Consider the following 27,659-nt stretch of genomic DNA (forward strand, 5'->3'; position numbering starts at 1 on the left):
CTTTCATCGATTTGTGAAATGATTGAATTGAGTTGTTGAAATTGGTCATCAGCGTGCCTCTCACTCTCGCCTATCTTATTCAACAACATATTGAACCAGTCACTTGGTAGTACACTTATTGGTTCTGGTAGTTGCGGTTGTATTTGTCGTATCTGTGACATAGGGCTACCATATTCTGGAGAAACTACATAGGTAGTTGTTGTTGAAGATCGCGTTGTCATCTTGCTCTGTTCAGTTCTCGAGTCGGGTGTGTTGACACGTCACCCACAGTTTTGAGTATTGTATTCCATAAAATCCCCCCCTTCCAATCTTAACGGCAGAGATCTGGATACCAATATAGTACTGTATGTAGTTTTCATAAACTTAGGTATCTTGAAGTTAATATACTAGTATTTTGAATATTTTCTGTCCGGCGCGTGACAGCCCTGTCACCACACAAACCGGAAATCAATTTTTAAGTGAGTGCACGCGAGCACGCAAACACACACACACACACACACGCACGCACGCACGCACGCACACACACACACACGCACACACGCACGTGTATGTGTGTGTGTGTATATATATATATATATAAACAAGTGATTTCTGCAGGTGTATAAGCAATAAATATATAAAATATGAATCCAGATATTTCTTCTTGTCAAATCTCCTTATTATATCTGCACAAGATCTTTCGCCGTTCAACGGCTCTTCAGGTGTACAATGAAAGCTGAGAGTCGTCATTGGCGACACCTAACGGTAATAGCTATGTCGTCATCATGCGTATGATGTTAAGCAGTTAGTGACAATAGCGGGAGACGTAAAACGTAGTCATGGGTGACAGTAAGGTTACGTTTGTGACGTCATCGTATTTTTTACGTCATAGTTAGAAACAATAGTGGTGGACGTGTATGCATTATGGTTTCAGTGCACAAATACATACTGGGTTACATTGAGAAAGTTACAAAATTATACTTTTGTATTAAGCTTAGGTTTAAACAGCCTTATGAACATTTGTTCTTGGCCTACATTTAGAATACAGCACCACAAACTTTAAAAATACGTCATAATACCCTTTTACGTAATGTAATGTGATTTTGTTCGAAAGCACGTTCTCGAAACAATGCCCTATGACGCCTGCATGGCAACACGGTTGTCTGGCTCAGCGAGTACGTATAAGCTCCGCTCACTGGTGTTTCATCTCTACGAGCTATGTCATTGCATAAGCCCAACGATGTGGAGAGTTTCCAGTAGTTGTATACCGGCGGATGCGCAATGTTTTGCAACCACCAGTTTGAAATATTTTTCTTTTTTCACTAATACGCTCATATTTGTTTGTATTACGGGGTGCTGAGGTGTTATGTTTTGTGTATTATTGTATTTTGTATTTTTTAAATTTACATATATATTTTTGACATTCAGTACTTTGCATCATTAAATAGAAACGTTTTTTATTAGTATTTTATTTTTTGAAACGGTAATAATGCATTACACTGGACACGTCAGTCATGTTTGTGCCGTTTCGGTCAACGCATTCTATTTATTAGTATTAATTCAAGGGGTTAGGGTTAGGGCTAGGGCTAGGGCTAGGGCTAGGGCTAGGGTTTAGGGCTTAGGGTTTAGGGTTAGGGTTAGGGACCTAATCCAATACAGTATATACATGTTCGGTGTAATACGTGAGTACCATTTGTTGTTTTTCCATTTGCATTTTAATACTGCCGGTTCGGTCAATGCATTCTATTTATTAGGATTATTTCAAGGGATTAGGGTTAGGGTTAGGGCTGTGGGTTTAGGGTTTAGGGTTAGGGACCTAATCCAATATAGTAGGTACATGTCCGGTGTAATACGTGAGTACCATTTGTTGTTTTTCCTTTTGCATTTTAATACTTTTTCACACAAAAACGGGAAACAAAAGCGTCGAAAGTACACTATGAAATGGTTTAATGTAGAAATTTTGGGCTAATGGAAATTGGCCTGGAATTTGCACTGAAGCCTCTTTCATACGCAACATTTGTTCAGTAATGATTCGAAGGCTAACTCACCCTCGTGCCGTCACTACACATGCTCATGTCTCCCTCGTTCCTTAGTGCGATCCACATTATCCTTACAGTGTTCCCTACATCACTTTTCTGTCACAAAATCACCGATTTATATAAAAGCGCGTCATTCATGCATGCACCGTGAAATCTACGTCTGACGCCTGACGTCAACAACCCTTTTCAGTTTGAGGCATATCGGCTCATTCCACGCCACACGTTATCTTGTAGATTACGGAATGGGACGAGTGTGCCAAATGGCATCGGGTCCATTCGGCAATTGTCCGTAGATTAAAATCACGAGACACCAAGTCTACCCGTAACCTTCGTAATTGTCCGTGACCTATTCGACTCTTTCCAGTCATTTCAGTGACGTCACAGGAATGACTCGACAAATTTGCACATTTTGCAAAGTGTGGACGTAGCTCAGTCGGTTAGCTGTCGAGCTAACAATCTGAAGGTCGCGGGTTCGCGTCCGACGGGTTCTCACAAACTGGTTGCTTGTCTTAATGACACGTGACCTACGGCAGAGATCGTCCTCACGAGAGGTTGTGGTGCTGTATTCTAAAGGTGCTCCGTCTTCAGTTATGATTGAACAAGTTCCACATCGACGTGTGTGACATTTTGATACACTGACAGCGTTTGTATCTTGTGAATATTTAGATGGACAAAGGATTTGTTTTAGATTTTTATGCTGCCTAACGCTTCGTATAAATTTAGTCTTGGATAAACCTTTTTTCATAGTGTCACTTTTATACAAAATTGGAAGATTTGCTTTTATAATGGGCATAATTGTACAGTTATTAGGATTGTAGGTACAAACAAATGGAAGAATGTCCACCTCTGTATTTGTTTCTTTTGTTTTCATAAGTGTCTCTCTTGGAACTTTTACTGCTTTATGAACGGCATTTTCAACTACCCCACCTTGATATCCTTGTAGCTGAAGATATGTCTTCAATTCTTCTAATCTTGCACTTCTTGTGTCCACATCCGAAACAATAGTACACAATCTTCTTGCCATGGCATATGGAATATTTATTTTAGTGTGCCGTGGGTGACACGAAGTGAATTGCAGGTATTGATGGGTGTCCGTCGGCTTGTAGTAAATATCCGTTTTCAGTTGGTCTCCTTGCTTTATAAGTTTTACGTCCAAAAAATGAGATCTCTTTATGGTCGAACTCCATGGTGAATGAAATCAGAGGATGGATCGAATCAAGAATATTCCAAAATAGTTTAATTTTTCCACAGTTGAAATCCAAATTAAGAAAACAGTCGTCCAGATATCTTCTCCATGTTTCACGAACATGTTTTGCTGTATTTTCATCCATCGATTTTGCTACTTTGGAATATAACAATTCTTCTATATATCCCATCACCAGAGTAGCGTATGTAGGTGCTACTTTTGTTCCCATGGCTGTGCCGTTCATTTGCTTATAAAACTTGTTGAAATAAAAGGTATTATTTTCCAGAATACATTTCAATGATTCCATGATGAACTTATTTGTGAAATTGCAGTCAATAGCATCAGGATGCTTATGTAGCCAATACTGTACCGCTTCAAGTCCTAGATCATGAGGTATATTAGTGTACAGACTTTTCACGTCAAAGGTTACCAGAACAGCATCCGTAGGAATGACTTCGGGCAGCATTCGTGACCAACTCGTGTTATTCCGGGACAAGCCGAATAGCGACTCGTGGCCCTCTGGAAGGATTTCATATTGGCGCATGAACATCAGAACTACTTTAAACAGGAACGATAACTCTATTCCTGTTTGATTCCAATGGTACTTAATATCACCGAAGTAATCATACATTGTATTGCTGTTTATGGTTTTAAAGAATTAAACCTTTTTGATACAACTAAAAGAAGGAGAAAAACCTATTTGTTACAGACTTATTCTGACGTAATCATTACCAGATGTTCACCTTATATTTCCAATTATATTTCTAAATAGGGTTTGATAATCACAAATGGGATTTGATTTATTACATATGTAAGTAACATTTATTAAAGCTACATTAAATCCCAAAGCAGAAACTCAAAAATGACTTTAAAATATTTCTCAAACTGAACATTCGTGTAACCTTGCTGTCATACCCCATTTGAATTTTGAATGAATTCGCTGAAAAATATATGAATGACCCCCCAAAAAAGAGTCAGACTAAAATATTCCCAAAGATGTGAAATATATGCCCGATGTTAAAGATTAAAGTTCATTAGTTACATGCAGATATATGTCTAATATTATTGTTTTGAAACTCGTAGCGATTTATAATTACATTTCCTAAAATTGTTGGAAGCGCACGTACAATGTCCATAGCAAGCCCGCAAGATCGTCAGAAATACCCTCAGTTGGAAACATGAGAGCCGTAATGTCAACAAACGCACGTGCGTGTATCTGAATCTCTGACCGCCAATCGCATGATTCTTATCGAAAAGTTCATACCAGGCAGCAAAATCCTGTTAGCTAAGTTCTTTGTACTTTCAATATGACGATATATATTTTTCATGATTATTTAAACAATGACATAATGCCATAAACGATTTAAGTACTCGGGATTATTTTTACCAAAGCACCGCAGTCATTTACGCGCGTTCTGATTGGTTTGTCGTATTTTCGCACGTAACAAGCATCGAGAAGGGGACGAGTCTTCTTGGAGGTTACGGAAAGGGGCGAGTGGTGACGAATGTTCGGGCAGGTGACTTATAAAGTCTATGTCATCTCGAAGAAAACTTGGAACCTTCTTTGTGAGTGGTTTCAAAATTCTGTCTATGAAGTTACTTAAGTGTTGTGTAGGGCTATTCGGGCCTCCAACGATAGGTCTAAATGAAAGGTCTTTGGGGTTCTTTATTTCCACATATTCACAATTCTGTTCCATTATTGCTGAGTTAATTTCTTGACTCTTGTGTATTTTGGGTAGACCATAAAAGTTCGCATTCTGGGGATTGTAATTTAATAAATAATCTTGTTCCTTTTCGTGGAGCTCATCAGAATAATGTTTTACGTGCTTTTATATTTTCTTCACCACATCATCTTCCTGGCCGTCAGTTTCCAGATAGAATTCCTCGTTATGTAATAATTCATTCACTTTGGTTTCATAGAATTCCGAATCTATAATAACCACTGCTCCACCTTTATCAGCCTCTTTGATTACAATAAAATGATCGTTTTTAATTGTTGCAAGTGCTTCTCTCTCCTCAAATGATAAATTGTGTCTTACACTTTTGGAATTATTTAATGGAAAAGTCTCGATAGTATCTATAAATTCATCTAGATGCTTGTCTCTGTTTCGCTTAGGATTAAACATACTTTTGTTTCTCACAAACGGACGATTAGATTCGTGACTTACGTTTGGTGTCACAGCATTCTGGGAGTTGACCATGTCATCCTTTTCCGAAGCTTCAAAGTATTCCATAAGTCTCAGTCGTCTACAAAAATGATGTATATCTGCTTTCAAATCTTCTCTGTTCTGCTTTGGTGTTGGCGTAAACGTCAAGCCCCGTTTAAGTAAACTGATTTCAGTATTCGTTAATTTCCGTTTGGAGAGATTGAATATTTTAGGATCAATTCGTGTATCCTTGGGCTTTCCTGGAGATGTGGATACTGCCTCTATCTGTATCTGTTTCTTTGGTGGCGGTAATACTTTAAATTATGGTAGGTTTCATAGTTTTCGTTGGGATGGTTCCTGCTTCTGTTTTATAGCCGTATGTTTTCTTCAAAACGGGGAGTTTAACTTCCCATAAGTCTGTTTTGTTCTTCACCTCGGCAACCTTTTCCCTTTGTGGATAGGCGTTATGTTTATATCTTCTGGGTCTCCTTGGAAAACGCGGGTTCAACTTCCCATAAGATTCTTCACCTCGATGATTTAAATCAACCTTTTCCCTTTATGTGGATAGGCGTTAGGGAAGACGTCCAAAACACATTTTGATCGTTACTATATCGTCCACTTCTGGGTCTCCTTGGATTCAAGTCCATCTGGTTTTCTTTCTAAACTTTACGTTTATTGCATTTATCACTTTCCTCTGACTGACCTTGGTATATCGGTCGCTTCACATTTCTTTCATCGCGAGGTACTGAAAACAGTTTGAAAGGGAAAGATCTTGTTCGCCTAAACGCAGCACATGCTACCCACACAAGGTACCATGAAAAGCAGTATCTCTGTCTGGCCGTCCAAAGGTATAAAACTTGTTAAGATTACTTTTAACCCTGGATACTCAGCCAGGGCCTATTTTGGAAGCTTGATTACTGTTGCAATGATATTTCCTATTATGAAGTGTTTAATTCTATGAACCTGACGTTGAACTATGAGCGTCAAGGCGCTTTACTATTTACAGGTCACGAATACAAGAGTACTGACTTTCAAACCTTATTTTGTGAAACTTCACTTTATCATATATTTTTGTTTGCTCGTTTTTTAACGCCACAATTTTATAGATATGTGACAGTGGTCTGTGAATGATCACGTCCGGAGCCAGACAATCCAGTGATTAAAATAATGAGCAAATATATCAGGTGGATTTTACCACTACTATTAAAACAAAATTGATTTTTATAGCATTGATGAGGTGATAAAATCACATCTGAAACTTTATACAAGAGAATCCTTTGAAGACATGAATTACATGATAACAACACATTCCCTTGTCATGGATCCAAAAGTGATGACACAATACATTATCCTAGTTTTAGTTACCTCTAACCCCCGACCGAATCTCAGCCATGGTCAAACACAGGTTAAATCGTGTACTTAACGGTAAACGAGACAAACTATGGTGATAGCTATTACTTTAAGTTATCAATATGTGTGAAGGTTATATGAGGCAAAGGTAATTAAGAGTGGTTTTCCTTTGGAAAAATAGTATGGGTTTGGTGAACTCCATATGCGACGCGGGTTGTAGGTTGAGTTCCACATGGTACCCTATTCAAGTTAACTTAGTGAAGCGTGGTGGTTATGTGCTAAATCGGATTCGATCCTTTAGAACAAATTCAACTGTCATCAATGGTGAGAACAAACGTAACGCGGAGGACAATGGTATCTGAAAGCATCTAAACTATAAATTATTTACTTGGCTTAGAATTCCAAAGTCCGATGTCACAAGACAATGTCTTTCGTTAAGGTTTCCTGCTTATACAATTGTTCATGAACACGTAGACAATAGTGCTCAGGGGCTCCTTTCACGAAGCAACCTTTACTTAGGTTAACCTTAACTCCCATTCTTTAACATTGCACTAAGGTTACCTTTGTGATTTACGATCACCTTAGTGCTTTGTGAAAGGAGGCCCTGGAGTACAAACCTCTAAGGAGTGCCCTGAGTTAACAGAACATGTAATATTTATAGACTATTTGCCCGTACCATTTTCCCAAAAGCCTGACCAGTCTAAAAAGCGCGTCAATGGAAAGAATGATTCCAGATGGAATTCCTACGTGACGTATCTTAACTATAAATTATTCACTTGGCACAGTATTCCAAAGTCTAATTTCACAAGACAATTTCTTTCAAGAAAACTCGGGTTGAACTTGTCCTTATATCAGTTTATATCTTGTGCCTAGTTTGAATTCTGTCATTCACACAAAGTTTACTGTGGGGCGCCTTTGCCGCAGCTCGTGTGTATCCGTATCATTAATATCATATCGCCAAAGGCTCGCATAAAACAATTTTATACCTAATATACATGATATAAATGATACAAAAATGAAAATGACTCTAAAAATAGAACCAAATCGTGCGTGAATTCATGTGAAGAGAATCGAGCATTCGCGTAAGAATACTTAATGGTACACCAAGGTGAAAGTCGTTTATGACGCAATGGAAAGCCCCTGTAAACTCGCGATGACGTCATCAATAAAATGCTAAAAGCGTTTTAGGATTCGCATGGCGTGTATGGAGTTTTGTGAAAGTAGTTCGTGTATTGACCTAATTTGCATATTTATCAGATTTGGATACCAAGCTTATCAGATTGCTTTTTCGCACCGATAACACCTCTATTATATGATAAAATGATGTACCCGATATTACGAAGAAACTGAGAATAGTGAAGATAGCTCCATCAAGGAAAATCTGTCCCATTGATGCATGTCATATTACCCCAGAGGGCTGGCCGGTGCTCATGGTATCAATCACTAGATTGTCTGGTCCACATGTGATTATTTACAGACCTCGGTCACATAGCTTGCCAATTGCCGTGTGCGGCTTTAAACAACGGAAGCAATATCCTGAAATCTCAAACAGCATCCCTCATGCTCCAACGCTTAACTAGTACGTAGTTACTTTCCAAAAAGAGCATTCGATCCATGACATCTTCTGCGACTATCAATCTCATATTATGATATATAATGTCATATGACATGATAAAACCTGCTGATATGTATAGTGTTTTTTTCTCCTCAGTGTATGCACACATACAGTGTGTGGGTGAATGCTGGTCTCGACCATTACAACTGTTCTGAACACGATGCTTTGATAAAAATAACAGTCACAAAAATTCATTTCAACTAACCAGGTACGCGTGAATGTATTTCTGAGGTTGAATATTTGCTTTCCTTGCATGTGTCGATCCTTAATGTAAAATGTCTCCATAATCTGTATTTGTTCAGCATTTGAAGAACTCGATTTATGTTTGCACGACCTATTTGCTTAAGAGAGTGGCTTGTCAAGTATTGGCATACAGATGCAGAACACAACGTTCTATTGTGATGCTTTTGCAACAATCTCTCGTGCGTGTACATATATCAAACATGCACTAAAAGTCGAATGGTTGCTTAGCCTAAACTATGGAGTGTAAATGTGTAATTTGTGAAACAAATGCTTTCGATTCATGTCTTGGTTTAAGTAATATTGCTCGGGTGGCTGCACTATACATGCTTGTGTGAATTGTACTATAGGGACTTCTGAAGAGAAGTAGTTTCAGAAGGAATACATGTAACTGTTGGATGTTTGGCTCTCCTTATTGAAAGATGAGTGGGTTAATGCCGTGGCACCTTGTCTCCTCATTAGGGAACATCATCTCTTCAGATACCACTGGGGCGCTGAGGTAGCCTAGTGGTTAAAGCATTCCCTCGTCGATTCCGATGACCCGGGATTCGATTCCCCACATGTCCCCACGTTATGTTTGTTCATTCTGGTATCCCATGATATTGCTGGAATGTTGCTAAAAGACACCACTGTCCCCACGTTATGTTTGTTCATTCTGGTATCCCCCGCCGTGATTTGCTGGAATGTTGCTAAAAGATACCACTGTCCCCCACGTTATGTTTGTTCATTCTGGTATCCCCCGCCGTGATACTGCTAGAATGTTGCTAAAAGATACCACTGTCCCCCACGTTATGTTTGTTCATTCTGGTGTCCCCCGCCGTGATACTGCTAGAATGTTGCTAAAAGATACCACTGTCCCCCACGTTATGTTTGTTCATTCTGGTATCCCCCGCCGTGATACTGGTACAATATTGCTAAAAGATACCACTGTCCCCCACGTTATGTTTGTTCATTCTGGTGTCCCCCGCCGTGATACTGGTACAATATAGCGAAAAGATACCACTGTCCTAAACGTTATGTTTGTTCTCACCAATGATGACAATTGAATTTGTTCTAAAGGACTGAGTTCAATTCAAAACATTGCCACCATGCGAGTAGTGTACCTCTTGGAACTCAACCTACAACCCAAGTCGTAAATGGCCTTCCCCAACCCAAGACTATTTTGCCAAAGGGAAACCACTCTTAATTACTTCTCGCGGTCCCTAGTGTGGTGATCTCCCTTCAATGGCTGGCAATCTGTAGCCACTTTTATATTGTATTGTTTTTTGAAGTAATACATTATATTATAACATGCTGGTTTTAAACCAAATCTGTGACACTCTGGAGTTTCTACTGTCCACAACAGGTGCTTATGGCATAGATATATTTAGGAGTAATGAATAGTTTGTTCTTGTCACGGCATGGCTGAAATATTGCTGATATCACTCATAATTACCTTCCATATTTTTGCCTCATATAACCTATTGATAACTTAAAGTTATAGCTATTACCATAGCTGCGCTCAACATGTATGTTTCGTTTATCGTTATGTATACACGAAAAGAAGACGAAGTCGCCGGTAGTTCGTGTAAGTTTACTGGCATTCACGTTTCGAGTACAGGCATTTAAGCAACATTAGCGAGGCAAGGCAGGGCACACTCACACTGTCAAAACCACGGACAGCACGTGGTTACATAAAAAATTACACACATACGAGAGCAAACGAAATCGGGTGCTTCTGCCGGGTGTATGTAATTGTTGAACTGGCCAAAAAAGCGAAAAAGGCTTAATTTCCTTCTCATAATTGAAATTCAAAAATGACATAATTCATTACTGTCTGACAATACGATTTTAACCTGTGTTTGACCATGGCTAATATTCGGTTGTGGGATTTGGGTTTGTAAAAATAGCATATTGTATGGTGTCAGCCATTTTTTATTTATGACAAGTGAATGCGTTGTTATCATGTCATACATGTCTTTAAAGGATTCTCTTGTATGACCTTTCAGAGGTGATTTTATCACCTTAATTTTATAACAAAAAATCAATTTTGTTTTAATTGTAGTGGTAAAATCCATCTGAGATTTCTCCTCATGATATTGATCACTGGATTGTCTGGTTCCAGAATTGACTATATACAGACCTCTGACATATAACTGGAAAATTGTGGCGTTAAAAAACGAACCAAAAAGATACGATAGAGTGAAGTTTCACAAGATAAGGTGTGGAAATCAAAACGCTTGTATTCGTGACCTGTGAATAGTTAGTTAAGAGTCTAGTTCATAGAATTAAGCCTAGACTAACAACTAGTCTCTGAAATAAACATATTTTACAGAAAACAAATAGTTCATAGTAAAAAAATGTATAATGAAAAGGAGCCCTGAGACTTTCTTCATTTTCAGAAACTAAACAAATCTGCAAAGGGATAATTTCTTGGAATTTAACAACATGTACACAGGTTCTTATAACCCAATACTGCTGAAATGATGTGTGACAGGAACATTTATTCCCCCCAACACTTCCCCGTCCTACTGTCAGCGGTTTGGGCCGTTGCCAAATCTATTTTGAGTGCAAGCAGGGATACCAGCTAAGGGCCATTCCTATGGCTGGACAACTAGATCTCACACAAAAATCCAAAGTTACTTATCTTCTCCAGGCTCCCATGAGTTAATATGAAACACTAGTGACAGCAAGAGATCAGCTGATAACTACAAGGGCTGTGCTCGCTTGTGAATTCAGCAGATTGGTACAGACCCTGAAACTGTGGAAATCTAGACTTGCCACATTTCTAGACTTGCATGGGCTTTCATGGATATATTTGTTTTAGGGTCTATATGACAAACTAAATTAAATCCATCATAAATAGTTGATATGATTGCAACAGTGCTCAAGCTTCCAAAATAGGCCCAGGCATAGTATCTAGGGTGAAGAGTGATCATAACACAGCTGTTGGTTCACTCGTAGTGTGAAATCCTGACTTCATATACACCTAAACATCTTCCAGCTCTCCATCATCTTCCAACACTGGAATATCCCGGAATATTCTTGTATTGTCTCCAAGTCTAAACATAGCAACTCGCACACCGCTGCTCTTTACTGAATCGTAACGGAAACAATGCAATACAATATAAACACTGTACCACATCGAACAACACTGCCTCATCAGTCTGAAGTAAAGTAAAACGGTCTGTACGTGTATAACAAAGATACTTTGTCACTTTTATCTGGATTGTGATTCTCTGTTTGGGTTAATCTTTCTCGATGTGTTAACAAAAATAGGATCCTGCCTAAATCTGTCTTTTCACTTGGAAAACGGAAGAAATGGTGCTCTTTCCACTGTTCGATGATGCCGTGCGTCCGCAGACAACGCATTACACCTTCGTACTTTTCACAAAAACAAAGGAATCAACACCATTTTTATTACTGTAACGCTTGGTCTTTGGCAATATGGCGGACTCCAAGTTACATATGACGTCAAGAGCGGAAAGTCGCGTGAGTTCCAGCGGAATATGCACAATGATAACACAAACTAATTTTAAGAGTAAAACATAAATAAACATATTTTTTAACTAAAAATTAGGTACATGTTTCTGATGACTTTATCTTTCACCCAGCAAATTATTGCAATTTTCTAGTATTCTCCTTTTAATACATGAAAAGCGTCGCCACTACACGAAGACTCTGATAAAGGCTCTGAGGCTTGTGTTTTTTTTCTTAAGACTCACAAACTGTAGCATTATCACCTACGAATAAATCATTAACCATTCAAACACCAAGCAACAATACCCAAGAGAACATCAAGTGTTCACATTGTCCTTAAAAGACGTTCTTGTCTTCACCTGCAAGACACGGGCGGCAACGGGCTTGTTTGTGCATTGCATCAAGTTGCGTATGTGTTACAACACGCATAATCATTCGTGTCATGGCTGATAACGTAAAACATGACCTGTGGATATATTTGCTGACTTTGGAATGCCTGGTTTCTGCAGGTAAGTTTCCATTAGACAAAAACATGTTTACGATCAGGTAGAACTATCCGACATATAGACAGCAAAATCTGTTGAAAACTGGCAAGGGACTTTGTTAGAAGTTTTTATTATCAGGAATCAAGACACTTTTCTGCTTTGAATTCGTGGATATTCTCATGGAAGAATTAATGGTTATGCCCTATAGACTGTTAACCATCCACCGGGTTTTTATTAAGTAGCTTTCATTAAAAACGCAATGACGCAAAGAATGTTGGTTCTTAACCATCCATCGGGTTTTCAGAAGTATCTTTCATTCAAAACGCAATGACGCAAAGAATGTTGGTTCTTAACCATCCACCAGGTTTTCAGAAGTATGTTTCATTAAAAACGCAATGACGCAAAGAATGTTGGTTCTTAACCATCCACCGGGTTTTCAGAAGTATCTTTCATTAAAAACGCAATGATGCAAAGAATGTTGGTTCTTAACCATCCACCGGGTTTTCAGAAGTATGTTTCATTAAAAACACAATGACGCATGGAATGTTGGTTCTTAACCAACCATCGGGTTTTCAGAAGTATGTTTCATTAAAAACGCAATGACGCAAAGAATGTTGGTTCTTAACCATCCACCGGGTTTTCAGAAGTATGTTTCATTAATAACACAATGACGCAAAGAATGTTGGTTCTTAATCATCCATCGGGTTTTCAGAAGTATCTTTCATTCAAAACGCAATGACGCAAAGAATGTTGGTTCTTAACCATCCACCGGGTTTTCAGAAGTATGTTTCATTAAAAACACAATGACGCAAAGAATGTTGGTTCTTAATCATCCATCGGGTTTTCAGAAGTATCTTTCATTCAAAACGCAATGACGCAAAGAATGTTGGTTTTTAACCAACCATCGGGTTTTCAGAAGTGTTTTCATTAATAACACAATGACACAAAGAATGTTGGTTCTTAACCATCCACCGGGTTTTCAGAAGTATCTTTCATTCAAAACGCAATGACGCAAAGAATGTTGGTTCTTAATCATCCATCGGGTTTTCAGAAGTATCTTTCATTCAAAACGCAATGATGCAAAGAATGTTGGTTCTTAACCATCCATCGGGTTTTCAGAAGTGTTTTCATTAATAACACAATGACACAAAGAATGTTGGTTCTTAACCATCCACCGGGTTTTTCAGAAGTATCTTTCTTTCAAAACGCAATGACGCAAAGAATGTTGGTTCTTAACCAACCATCGGGTTTTCAGAAGTGTTTTCATTAATAACACAATGACACAAAGAATGTTGGTTCTTAACCATCCACCGGGTTTTCAGAAGTATCTTTCATTCAAAACGCAATGACGCAAAGAATGTTGGTTCTTAACCATCCATCGGGTTTTCAGAAGTGTTTTCATTAATAACACAATGACACAAAGAATGTTGGTTCTTAACCATCCACCGGGTTTTCAGAAGTATCTTTCATTCAAAACGCAATGACGCAAAGAATGTTGGTTCTTAACCATCCACCGGGTTTTCAGAAGTATCTTTCATTCAAAACGCAATGATGCAAAGAATGTTGGTTCTTAACCATCCACCGGGTTTTCAGAAGTATGTTTCATTAAAAACACAATGACGCAAAGAATGTTGGTTCTTAACCAACCATCGGGTTTTCAGAAGTATCTTTCATTAATAACGCAATGATGCAAAGAATGTTGGTTCTTAACCATCCACCGGGTTTTCACATGTATGTTTCATTAAAAACGCAATGACGCAAAGAATGTTGGTCCTTAACCACCCACCGGGTTTTCAGAAGTATGTTTCATTATATGACGCAAAGAATTTTGGTTCTCTGTCAAATAAGAACCATTGGCCTAATTGAGAAATCAAGTTATATTTCCTGTATGAAGGAAAGAATTTTCTTGATCGTCATTATTAGATTTTGTAACGTTCACATGGGGTGTTGATGTAAAAGGTTGAGGGAAGATGTTAGGTCAGATTATTGTAACGTCTCACAAGAACGTCCTAATACGTGTTAAACATGATTGTTTTATGCATGACCCAAGGCCACCTTAATTTCTTAATTAGAGCACATAAATAAATAAATAAATAAATAAATAAATAAATATATACCTCAGGCGTACGGGTGACCCAGTCGAACACGATGTCTTAATTCCCCGTGCTGTCGTGAGTTCTGTATGCATGTCAGAAAGTCAGTATCATACCGTTACTCGTGGGGTGTTAGGTAAAGGATGGGGAAAGAAGTTAGAACAGATTATGTAACGTCTCACAAGATTGAACAAATGCGTATTAAACAGGATTGCTTTATGCATGACATAGGGGTATCTTCCCAAAAGACAGACCTCCCAAAAGACAACCAATTTTATGGTTGGTTGCATAAGGCTTAATTAAGCTGAACCCTTGACAATAATGGTATGTGCCCAGATAAAAAAGACAACATTAGGTATTAACTATAGTTTTATCAATTCATAAAAAAACAATAATTTATATACATATACCTGTATCAAACATATGAGACCAAGCACCATATTATTTTACATCATATGTTTGTCAGTGCACAGATAACACTTATAAGAAAGTAACTTGAACATCATCATTTTCACCTTTCACCTTGTTCTAGGCATACAGGTAGCCATCTAGAAGGGTGATCGGAAAAAAAGTCATAGGAAAAAAGTCATTGATAAAAAGTCATCGGAAAAATTACTATTGTAAAACATCCTGTTCTCCAGTTATATACTTTGTTTATACTCAATTTCATAAATGCTATTTCACCTTCATCTTCAGTAAAAACAACCACCCTGTTCTCCAGTTATTTGCATAAATTAGTTCAAAAACAACAAAAAAGTCATGGGACAAGTAACTATTATTAAACGTCCCATTCTCCATTTACTTTGTTTATATGGTATTTTATAAATACTATGTCACTTTCACTATTTCAGTTATTTAAACGTGTATTATACTTGAATAAATACATTAAGTTTAGGTTATTTTAGTTAGGTTCAAATGTGGTTCAAAGAAATTAATGTAGTGCTATTAGTGATAATATTGTTGTGACGTTGAATAAATACATTATCAATTCTGATTTTTTTGAGTTTATGACTGTCTTTCCTATGACTTATTTTCCTACAACATGGTAGCGATGGGTCAGTAAAAGGATTCATGATATGTTTTGAGAAGGGCACAGGAGATAGAAATGTGTTGTTACTATACTTTGTAGTGACTCGGGGTCAGTTTATTAATGAAATAGGGGTTGACAGCATGGCTCAGCTAATTAGTGTATTCATTGAGTCTGTCTTATGGGAGGTCTTTCTTTTGGGAAGTGAACCACATAGGGCCACCTTAATGTTGATAAGGGAATGTCTCCAAGCCATGTTTCTTAATTAGAGCACCGTTCGAGAATATAAGCATCAGGCGCATAGGACGTGGGTGTCCTCTCACTTAGCCAGATTCTGTCAAAACAGGTCTCTCACATAGCCAGAGTGGGATTTGGCTGACTAGGGTTAGTGTTTTGATAACACTTAGTCCAAATGAGCCATAGTCTGAATCAACAAAATACCCAATTAGTGACATTAGTGAATTTTGTTTTAAAGTTGGATATATTGATATGGTATTATTTGAATTTCTTTACATTTTTCATATATGTGTGTTGAGACATAGTCTGTATCAACAAAATGGTCATGATTAGGAAATGCTCAATTAGTGAAATTTGCTTAAAGTGAGATACATTGATAAAACCGTACCAATTAGAACCAACGATCCGGCATGGATGAATAACGAAATCCTATCGTTTATAAGAAAACAGAATCGTGTACATATAAAAATTGCTAGTAAGACTGAGAATATAACGTTCATTTGAAAAACGATTATCTGAACGATAACTCTAATAGTAACATTCTCAACTCATTACACCGGTTCATTTCTAAAAGTAACCGCTCCCAGTGATTATCACCACTACATACATGTATATATTCAATGCACCTCAAGTTAATATAACTGGAGTTTCTGCTGCAGTTCATTTCGTTTCTTGGCATAATCAACACATTACGAGCATATTCAATATTCACTCATATTACAGATATAATGTATGGTGTTCTCTAAATATTCTCTCTCAGTATTATTCTTTTGTTGTTGAATTAATTTATCTGAAATGTTGTTTCTTTTGCTTTAGTATTACAAACACACGCATACATCTTCAATTGTAGATATAGACCATAGCATTGTCGTATTGTAGATATAGACGGTATTTTCCCATTATGACTACACCCAGTTTGACTACTCATGAACATAAACATATAATCGAGCACCGCTACACTTAATAATGTACTGTACCTGTATAGCTAATTACTCCTAGTTTGTCTACTCTTTGAAATAAACCTATAAGGGAGACTCCCAGGGCCTTCCTATACTGATTAGACGCCAAGTGAATAGTGAGAATAACTGAAGGAAGCGACAGTAAAATCTAGCAACAATCGCCACTTCCTGGTTTTCCAATGCCCAAAGAAATAGTTCCCCTTATAACAGGCCGTAGCTCCTTTGTTCTTAGATCTACAGTCAAAACAATAAGTGTTCTGGCTTCAACACTTCAAACACCGTAACTCCGAGAGTTAAAATCGACGCTCCAGCTGGCGTCCAAAGAAGCAGTACAAGTAAAGGCAGCCACGGGAAGTGTATGGGGAAGTCTGAAGACCGTCAGTATTGCCCAGGATGCAATCCTAGTTCATTGTTTGTTTTGGTATTTGGCTACAAACTCCTCTACTCGGATTAAAACTTTGTAAACTTATAGTACAGGTTATGTGTTTGAAAATTGGACATAATCCCTCCACATTAGACACCAAGCTAAAATGATCCCTCTACTCTGATTAAAGGTACGGATAATCATCCATACTTTCATTTGTTTACAAATTTGTATTTGGACATCACTCCTCGACAACCCAAGCTAAGATAATCCCTCTACTCTGAAAAAATGTCTTAACTGTCACATTTATCGACAAGTATATAAGACCCAGTCACAGAGATTTTGGGTTAGCTATGGTTGTATCACATCGAGAAGCCAGACAAGTGCTGCATGCAGGATTTCGGTATTAGCTGAACAAGTCTGGTAGCGTGGCTGACTACTGGAAGTGTGTTCTTCCTAGATGTAGAGGCAGCTTGTCAACAACTGGAGATTTCATCAGAACAGTTACCGGAGAGCACAATCACTGGCCCGGCAATCCAGCCACAGTTCGACTAATTAGTACATTGAGAAAAAGAGCCAGGGATGAGTCAACTCCAATGCCCCAAATGTACAATGAAGAGCTCGGCCAACTGCCTGTTGATGATGCTGCTGTTACACAACCTCTGTCCAGTGTAAAGTCATCATTGTATAGACACAGAAGTAAGACTACTCCTGCATTGCCCGAACATCGTAGAGATGTCACCTTGGACGGAAGACGGACTACTACATCTGATGGACGTCGCTTTCTTGCTGTTGAAGACGGAGACGGTGACAAGTTGCGTCTAGTGTTTTCCACGGATGAATCACTCTCAGCGTTACAGCAGGCTGATGTCCTCTTCATGGATGGAACTTTCTATTCGTGTCCAAGACTTTGGCTTCAGTTGTACGTGATTCACTCTCTGATTGGCAATACTATGATACCCTTAGCTTTCTGCCTTATGCCTTATCGCCAGCGAGCAACTAACTATAGACCTTTTTGTGTGCTGAAGGATGCTGTTCAACAAACCACTGGCAGACCTCTTCAACCATTGACTATTCAGGTGGACTTTGAGTACCCTGTTCTCAAGGCTAACACATCTGTGAGAGGGTGTTACTTTCATTACACGCAGTGCTTGTGGCGCAAAACCCAGGACCTAGGGCTTGTGATAGCGTACAAAGAGAATGAGGACTTTTCTGACCTGTTTAGATCTGCTATAGCCCTTCCCTTTTTACCTCTTGAATTTGTCCAAGACACCTGGTTGGAGGCCATGAACCATGCACCAGACATCCGAAGCTGTGACGCATTCAAGGACTACGTTGTGAGTGTGGGGGTTGACGATGACGCACGTTTCTCCATCCCTGTGTGGAACCATTCCGAAACAGACGGCCCATGAACAAATATCATCTTGAAGGCTTTCATCACTCACTTAACCAGAGCATCAGGCACAGTCACCCTAACATCTTTGAATTCATCGACGCCATCAAGAGCATCGAGGCAATGAACAGGAGACGGATTGCCCAGCGGGATCATGGAGCTCCTGCACCACCCACGAAAAGGATGTACAGAGAGATAGATGCTCGCCTCCGCCGTTTGCAGGATCAGCTCCAGAGACAACAGACATCCCCCATTGAATGTGTTCGTGCAGCAGGCTGGGTGGCGAAACAATTTGTGTAAAAATACTGAAGAAGGAATGCTGACTCCAGATATTAAAGTACCAGAGTTTCGTTGAGTTGTCAATTATACTTCTTAATTCAGTTACTATGTAGTGTATATGCTATATCTATCTATCTATGTAATTAGCTGAATAAATATTGTATGAACCTGGTACAGTTATAATTGTATATATATATATATTCCGTTATATGTTTATGTAATTATGCTCATGAGTAGTCATACGCGGAGTAGTCATAATGGGAACTACTGGTGGAACAGTCTACCTGATGGAGGGGAGAAAGCTAGTAATTCAAAACCACTCGGCTGGAACAGGTTGTGCATTTGACGGGTAGTCAAATTGGGAGTAGTCATACTGGGAATGGGAAGGACTATAGCCCTAGAACAAAGGCTCACGTTTCAGTGGCTCTTGCTAATTACCTGGCTCGCATGTCTCACCTAGCCTTGGGGCAATGTTGTCATAAGTTAGACATCCCATTTGTCAGACATGCCAATTATCTGACAAATCAATCAGGCGTGACTGTGATTACAACTTAGTCTTACCCACTGACACGATTCACTCCGATTAGTTAGACGTGTACCGTTGTGAAATGTGGGAATATGTTGATTAAAACAAATTGAAAATGTACATATATGTTTTATGAGAAATGTATTACCTGTAAAGAAATGTACCCCACTGTATATGCTTTATGGTGAATTAGGTAGATAACAAAGTTATCCCCTTTCTCCAAAATCGTACCTCATCCCACCATTTACCAGTTGAAGGAGGGCGAAGGAATACCATTCCAATAAATGAAAGAAAATGTAAAGTATGTTGTATAAATGATGTGGGTGATGAGTTTTTATTCTTAAATGAAAATATTTTAGAAAAAAAGATCAATGTATATACCGGCTTCCTTTATAATCAGACCAAATATGTTTTAATTTAAATCACTCTTTACATGTAAAAAGAGATATCTGTTATGAAAAATCATCTCAGTAAATTCTGTAAAATCTTATGGCTAATGATAAAATCCTATGCCGATGATATCGGCCTGAGAGTAATAAAATTCTGTTCTGTTATTTATTTTATGGGCCATTGCTATTTCATTAAGCGGTAACAGGCAGGGGATTAGCTGTACACTCAACTAGATACCACTGACACAATAAACCTATCCTATAGACTAACGAGATGTTTGTACATTAGTGGTTGGTGTCTTCCCGGGAAGACGACCTTTGTGGTGGTTAGGTTAAAAAGTCGAACTCGACTGCGGAAAGAACTCAAAAGTACGAAAAAATGGAAGTACAAGTGGGCTTTACTTCAAGGATATTTGACATTGATTATTTTTTTATTGGAAGTACCAGTGAGTTAATTCATACACTGGGTATAAATGCTGTACAATGTTAGTGGACAGTACAACCATGGCAAATCAGCAGATATGTCACATGTACATACCAACATCAAGGGGTGGTAGATACCTTTGTATGGATGGTTTTATGTACCGAGTGGGCAAGAGGAAACAGGACGACTGGATATCATGGAAGTGCGTGGATAAGAACTGTAAGTCCACAGTTTCTACCGTGAATGGTATCATCACCAAACACCCAGATCCTCACAACCATGGCGAGATGAAACAATTGTTCAAGTGAGTTGAAACTACAGCTATAAACTTTATTGAACCTTGATGAAGTCCATTATATAAATCATTTCTACACTCAAACCTTTGTCCTGATAATTTCAATTTGTTCACCCTGGTTTTTTTCATGTAAGTAGAGGCATTCACATAAGCTATATACTTATTTGCCGTCTCTTTTTCTCCAAAGGTTCGATCGACCGTTGAGGATTTGAAGATGAAGGCCAAGACGTCCCTTGCTCCAGTGCCGTCCCTGTACAACGCGGGAGTGAGTGCCCTGAGGGATGGTGCGTGGACCGACCATAATATGACTCTGGTGGAGAAGATGCCAACGTTCCATACCATCAAGAACCAGCCGTACAGAAACCGTACAAACCGACAAGCACCAAAAAGGAGGAAATATGTCGACATAGACCGCAAGTTGATGGCTCTACAACACCAACTCCAGACGGATGCCATCGACGTCTTCCACTACGCTGACGCCGCCTCGCATCTGTTGAAGCTGTCCTGAATTTTACATGTTATATTTGTCATTTAACTAAATTTCTTGATAGGCATGTATTGTATATGTTTTTTATGTTATTTATGTATTTTTGTAATTGATAACCTGAAATGTGACATGTAAATTTATATTTTTAAATATTTTTTAAAAGTATTTCTATACAATTATAGAAAAAAACATGTATGTATTGTATATAATGGCAATGACGAACATGTAATAAACTTCTGGAATATTGCGTTTCGTTACATATTTGCACTTGCCCCGATGCTTGTAATCACAAGAAACACCTTTTGTTCTCCAACTTTGACCACAGCGATAATCCCTGCACGCATCACTTGCTGTGTTTATACGAGTGGCCTTCCCGGGAATAAACCTAGTGGTTAGGGGTATATTTTCACAATAATTATGATTTTGTTACTTTTTACACAGAAATATTTTGATCAGAATACTAACGTTAATTGACTTACTCACACACCGAATCACTTGGGCTTTCCCCCCCCACAGTAAGCTGACCGACTGAAAGCAGCGTTAAACCAAAGTCACTCATTCACTCACGTGGAATAGGCAAGTCCTATGAGGGTCCATCCCCAATAATCTCCAGGGTATACGTTCCGATAAATCTCCACTATACCCTGAATGCATCTACGGTTCGGCCCGATAATTTTATCAAAATTACTGTCACTGATGTTTAAAACGCCACACAACATAACTACGCTGTCTTGCCGCTTTTAACTCCTGTTTATGGTACACAACACTCGGCGTCCTCTGATTCAACAGCAGAACTACGATGCAATGTCAAATAATCACAAAAACGAACACTCTGTTGTGTTCGAAAGGTCATTATTAGGTCCAAAACACGTGCAATGCTAACAAAGGGCTTGGGTTCACCAAACACATATCAGTTTATCCACCTAATGTCATAGAAATAACATTATTGTTGCAAATTGCCACTGCTGACATTTCACACAAAAATGCTCAGGAACGGCCTTGTATTTCGCTCACCCAGCATTTCCCACAACACTGTTCCATACCCTCTCATTATATGTCAACTTTTTTCATGACCCCTTGTGACTTGATAATGTTTAGTGAATAGCCAGAATTTCCGTTTGGTGTAAAATAGCTTTGAAATCATATTGAAGCATTAACCTAAATCAGCAGAACGGTTCTTGTGTATATGACGTTGGAATAGATTGGTATGTTTCGGCCCAAGCCTTGTTTTAAACAAAAATAACAGTGAAATAGTTCCGGTTTTTTGTTGTTATTTTTTTAATTGGTTCCCAAGATTACAATATCACAGATATACAAAGCCGTGATGTATACGACTTAGAGTCACACAGCTACATGGTGTAAAGGTATGATATCAATATATTGATATATTCACAAACGTCCATAAATCATTAAACGCATAGAAACGCCTGAACTAAAATCAATATATAATTTATTCTCAGGAACAAAGTGATTAATATTTTGTGAGAAATAAAAGAGTATACTGTATTAATATACATGTTAAATCTTAATGAATTATGTTTTTATCTCTTTATAAATTAATATTGATATTTTTGACTTTATCCTTCGTGGAATTCCCGATTTTGTTTTACAAAACACATCATTGTTTTTGACTGAGATCTCTTGTCTAAATTATACATTCACGAATTATTGAGAGAGTGAACATATTTGGACTGAAGTGATTGAGTAAGGTGTACATATATATTCTTTAAATAAATAAATATCCTACAACACATATAGGTACACTTATTGGTTCAGGCTCATAACGCCGACCTTTCGACCAAACTTCACGGCTGAGTGGAAAAATATATTTGCGTCCTGAGACTAGTTTCATTTTGCCAATTAATAAAGGATTGCGGGGACAATGAAGGATCAACGAGTTGTTAGAAGAGGATAATCCGGATTATGCGGATGAGAGCACACCTAATGAAAAGACGACAAAAGTTTATATTTTTATCAGTTTATTTCCATACTTGAAGCACTCATCAACAAACTCAGTTGACAGATTTTTACGGTTTTTTTACAATGATTCCCATAAGTAAATACGTGACATTTACAATAAATACATCGCATATCCGATGCGTATTCATGATACATATAGCACACATTTTTTCACAGAGATTGATCCACAGATTGTAACCCAAATGCAACAGGTGGAATGCTGAATCAGCAAACTGTCTCACGGACAGTGTTCCTTTTCTGAGCTGGTGACGGATGTCATCAAGTCGTCGCTCCAAGTCCCTGTATTTCTTCTTCTTGGGCGGACGCTTCTGGCCACCAGCGTACTGGATCAGCTTGTTTTCCGTGTTGGGGTGTTCTCGTGACGGGGCGGTGGGGTGGCCTAGTGGGTAAAGCGTTGGCTCTTCATGCCGAAGCCCCGGGTTCGATTCCCCACATGAGTACAATGTGTGAAGCCCATTTCTGGTGTCCCGCGCCGAGATGTTGCTGGAATATTGCTAAAAGCGGCGTAAAACCAAACTCACTCACTGTTCTCGTGACTGGAACGGCACGATCTCGAGGATGTTTGGGTGAGCCTTACCGACGTATCTCTTCAGACGTGAATGCTACCCTTCCAGGTGGTTGGTTCTTGGTCCATCTGGGTTGTGGTGGTTCCATAGCGTTCCATTGCGATATGCTCACTTAGTGCGACGAGTTCACCTTATCAAAACATCTGGAGTGGATTATCCGCAACCCTAATTAAGCCTAATCAGAACTTAACCTTCAAAGGACACCGCAGGTCGGCGTCCTGTGACCAGTGGAAAATCGAAATTTCGGCGTCCTGAGGGACATATACTGATTGACGTCCATCACCTCCGGGGTGCGATGACACGCAGTCAAGCAACTCACCAAGAGTGTCTACTTGATCCAAATCGCTTCAAACGACAAGCAGTGAAGACCTAGAGTCCAGTTCTAACCCGGATTTCCGATGGCTGTGCATTGTACTACATACAACCTATAACCAGCCATGGAATATCTGACGTTTTACTAGATATCTGATGCAGATGGGGATCGGTGAAGATCCGGGTTAGAATAATTGGTGTTCAGCTTGTCGTAAAAGGCGATTAAAGGGATCGGGTGGTCAGGCTCGCTGACTCTGTTGATGCATTCCTTCGTATCCCAATAACGTAGAGCGAGACTCATGATGTTAATCACTGGGTTGTCTGTTCTAGAATCGTCTATTTACAGACCGCCGTCATGAAGCTGGAAAATTGCTGAGTGTGGCGTTAAACAACAAACATTCAAACTGATGTAAATGTGGCCCATTATATTATCTATCATTTTATTTAACTTCAAGTGACAGCAGCGAGTGAAAACATTGCCCTGTCGAAGCCAGTTTCATCAAGTCACAACGACTATGGCGGTGTACCTGAACGAGGCAACGACGGCAACGACAATCCAGTGTTCTTCAGTGGCAACTCATGCGTGTATGGAAAGAACACTCGAACAGACCCTCTTCCGTGGTGGCAAATTAACCTCCAATCACAATATTGTGTAGAGGTTGTCGCAGTTACTAATCGAGCGGATGCTTTTCGTAAGTAAGGGGCGGAGGGGTAGCCTAGTGGTTAAAGCGTTCGCTCTTCACGCCGAAGACCCGGGTTCGATTCCCAACATGGGTACAATGTGTGAAGCCCATTTCTGGTATCCCCTGCCGTGATATTGCTGGAATATTGCTAAAAGCGGCATAAAACCAAACTCACTCACTGACTCACTATCGTAAGTAACTTATATCAGTGAGTGAGTATGGTCACGGCGGGGACACCAGAAATGGGCTTCACACATTGCACCCGTGTGGAGAATCGTCGCGACGAGCGAACGCTTTAACCACTAGGCTACCTCACCGCCTCAGCTATTATCATGCTAAAATGTCCATCAGTTAAATTCTGCAGTTATTGTTTTCGTCAATGAAAAATATTTTAAATGAAAAATAATTCCCCGCCTTCTTATAAAGCATTCTGCATACGTAACGTCTGTCACTGAATCCTAGTCTTCCTGAGTCCCGACGTCTTAAATATCTGTGCCCGAGAAGACAATTATGCAGATTAAATTGTTTAATTCATATTTGTCATGTTCAGCGTTGATATATAATCCCGTGTCTGAGTCCGTCCATCCCACATTTGTGTCTTGCAGCAAAAAGACAAAAACAGGGCGAACCTGGGATTTGAACCCGATATCACAGTTGCCTGACACGCCTAAGGGACGTAACTCCACACAGCGACCATATATAACCATAATCAGAACAGGGACGTGTTGTGGCCATGTTATGACGTAATATCAATATGGTTCTCGTGACGGGTGTCTTTCTTCTTAATTCGTTTCAGAATGGAGACTTCATAATTTCACAATCAGTGTTTACACTGAGGACCCAAGTACCACCCCAACAGCCGTGGCCAAGGTGTGCGCTGTGTACCCCGGGACAGTCGGGTCGGGGGTCCGGGAGGTCCTGCCCTGTGGGTCGCGAGTCAGAGGACAGTACCTCAGGATACACAAGAATGAGATGCTCCATGATGATGCACTGCAGTTCTGTGAACTGGAGATCTATGGCACTGAGTCCTCGCTTGATTTCGACACAAGTCTGAGTAAGTCTCAACTGGGCCGACGTTAATAAACATTTATTATCATCACTTCTTAATACAGTCAAATACTACTGTGTCGAACTTATATGTGTCGAATTTCCGGTTCTCTCGAAGTGAAAGCTTGGCCCCGTCGTATTCTTTCTTTTGTCATCATTTTGCGGTTGTTTCGAACCTCGGATAAAACAGAGTAAAACGTACATCACCTCTACTTCGACACAACGGTGTGTGACTGTATATAAATAGCTCATGTCCCTCAAGCATTACGAAATGTACAAGTGGTATCTATACAACCGATCTTTGCCACTGAGTCGTCGCATGATTTCGACACACGCCACAGTAAGTCTCAGCTGGATTGATGTTCCTAAACGTACATATCAGCCTTCCTTCATGCAGTTAAACACAGTTGTGTCGAAGTTCTGGTTGTCACTCAGTGAAAGTTTGGCCCCGGTACATTCCTTCTTTCGTCATCATTTTGCGGTTGTTTCGAACCTAGGATAACTCGAAGAACTATACAGAGTACGTGTATGGACCGATGTGTAATACAAAGCGGAAACGACAATATGAGATCGAATAGTGAAATTCCGTTACGATTAATATATACATGCAAATAACCGAATTACGTGAATTTTTCCCAACTTTGAAGAATATTTCAGTAAAATCACGGCTTGTATAATGTGCGAGGAGATCCAGAGGTGATGGCAACCTGATATGTCTACGACTGCGACTACGACTACGACTGCAAGTGCGACTACGACAGCGACTACGACTGCGAGTACGAGAGCGAGTGCGAGTGCGAGTGCGACAGCGACTACGACAGCGACTACGACTGCGACAGCCACTACGACTGCGACTACCACTGCGACTGCGACTACGACAGCCACTACGACAGCCACTACCACTGCGACTACGACTGCGACAGCGACTACGACTACGACTATGACTACCACTGCGACTACGACCACGACCACGGTATACTGGGAATACAGAAAAGCATAATCAGCACGAATCAGGGTTTGGGTTATTATATGAATATATTTATAATTACGTTTTTTCGTCTTCCAGCGGCACTTCTTATCAGCCAGCTAATAAACAATGGTACATCTTCTGTTTTCGCAGGCACTGGATCTTTCTTTTCGAAGAATCCCGCTCTCCGTCTTGAAGGGACGCCGCTCAGTGATCATGTTGGAACACCGATACAATGCGGGAGTCTGTGTGGCCAGATTCCCCGCTGCTTTGGATTCAACTTCCAAGCAGGACTCAATAGTTCCAAGGGACATTGTGAACTCATGTCAAATCCAAGTTCGGATCCAGTTCACGATCCCAGCTGGATTTGGTTCGACAAGAGATGCTGAATGTCAGCCTTATTTCTTTTTTGTTAAAGACACAAACAACAGTTTTCGCCAGGATGTTGGTTTTTACAGTACTGTCTATTCTGAAATAATATACGAGGTGGTATTGGCAAGCTGATACAGGAAGCAAAAGTGACCAGGTTTCCCAGTCGTGACCAACTCGTGTTATTCCGGGACAAGCTGAATAGCGACTCGTGCCTCTCTGGAAGGAGTTCATATTGGCGCATGAACATCAGAACTACTTCTATCAAGAACGATAACTCCATTCCTGTTTGATTCAAATGGCTCTTAATATCACCGAAGCTCTCGTACATTGTATTGCTGTTCTGGGTTTTATTTATTTATTTTAAAGAATTAAACCTCTTTGATGCAACTACAAGAAGGAGAAAAAATACTTGTTAAAGACATATTCTAAGGTAATTATAACCAGCTGTTAAGAATATCAAATGGGATTTGTTTTATTGAATATGCAAATAAAATAATCTTTTTTTCAGCTACATTAGATCCTAAAGCAGATGATTAGAAATGATTTTAAAATATTTCTGAAACTGAACATTCATGTAACCTTGCTGCCATACCCGTGGTGAAATTTTAAAATGAATACCCTGAACAAATATAAATGACCCCGAAAAGGTCAGACAAAAATATCCCCAGTGAAATATAAGCTCAAAGTTAAACATTAAACTCAATTAGTTATATATTGACATAATATTATTGCTTTAAAACTCGTAGCGATTTATAATTA

The 27,659-nt window shown here is 39.3% G+C and overlaps 1 protein-coding gene across 1 annotated transcript; it reads left to right on the forward strand.

The window, feature by feature from the left end:
• The first annotated feature begins 12,394 nt into the window (after positions 1-12,394).
• On the forward strand, positions 12,395-27,140 carry LOC124260068. Its single transcript, XM_046694317.1, has 4 exons — positions 12,395-12,524; positions 24,287-24,523; positions 25,311-25,568; positions 26,682-27,140. Exons 1-4 carry the CDS (start codon positions 12,458-12,460, stop codon positions 26,915-26,917), a joined length of 798 nt encoding a protein of 265 aa, XP_046550273.1. The 5' UTR covers positions 12,395-12,457; the 3' UTR covers positions 26,918-27,140.
• The last annotated feature ends 519 nt before the right edge of the window (positions 27,141-27,659 follow it).

Source organism: Haliotis rubra, unplaced genomic scaffold (assembly GCF_003918875.1).
Source record: "Haliotis rubra isolate DU_JTF1 unplaced genomic scaffold, ASM391887v1 Scf75, whole genome shotgun sequence".
NCBI classification, from domain to species: Eukaryota; Metazoa; Mollusca; class Gastropoda; order Lepetellida; family Haliotidae; genus Haliotis; species Haliotis rubra.

Excerpts from the sequence above, each read along its gene's own strand:
- LOC124260068 (XM_046694317.1), top strand. The coding sequence starts at position 12,458 with ATGGCTGATAACGTAAAACATGACCTGTGGATATATTTGCTGACTTTG. Across the intron at positions 12,525-24,286 it reads GGAATGCCTGGTTTCTGCAG|TGACAGCAGCGAGTGAAAAC; the intron begins GTAAGTTTCCAT and ends TTTAACTTCAAG. Across the intron at positions 25,569-26,681 it reads TGATTTCGACACAAGTCTGA|GCACTGGATCTTTCTTTTCG; the intron begins GTAAGTCTCAAC and ends CTGTTTTCGCAG.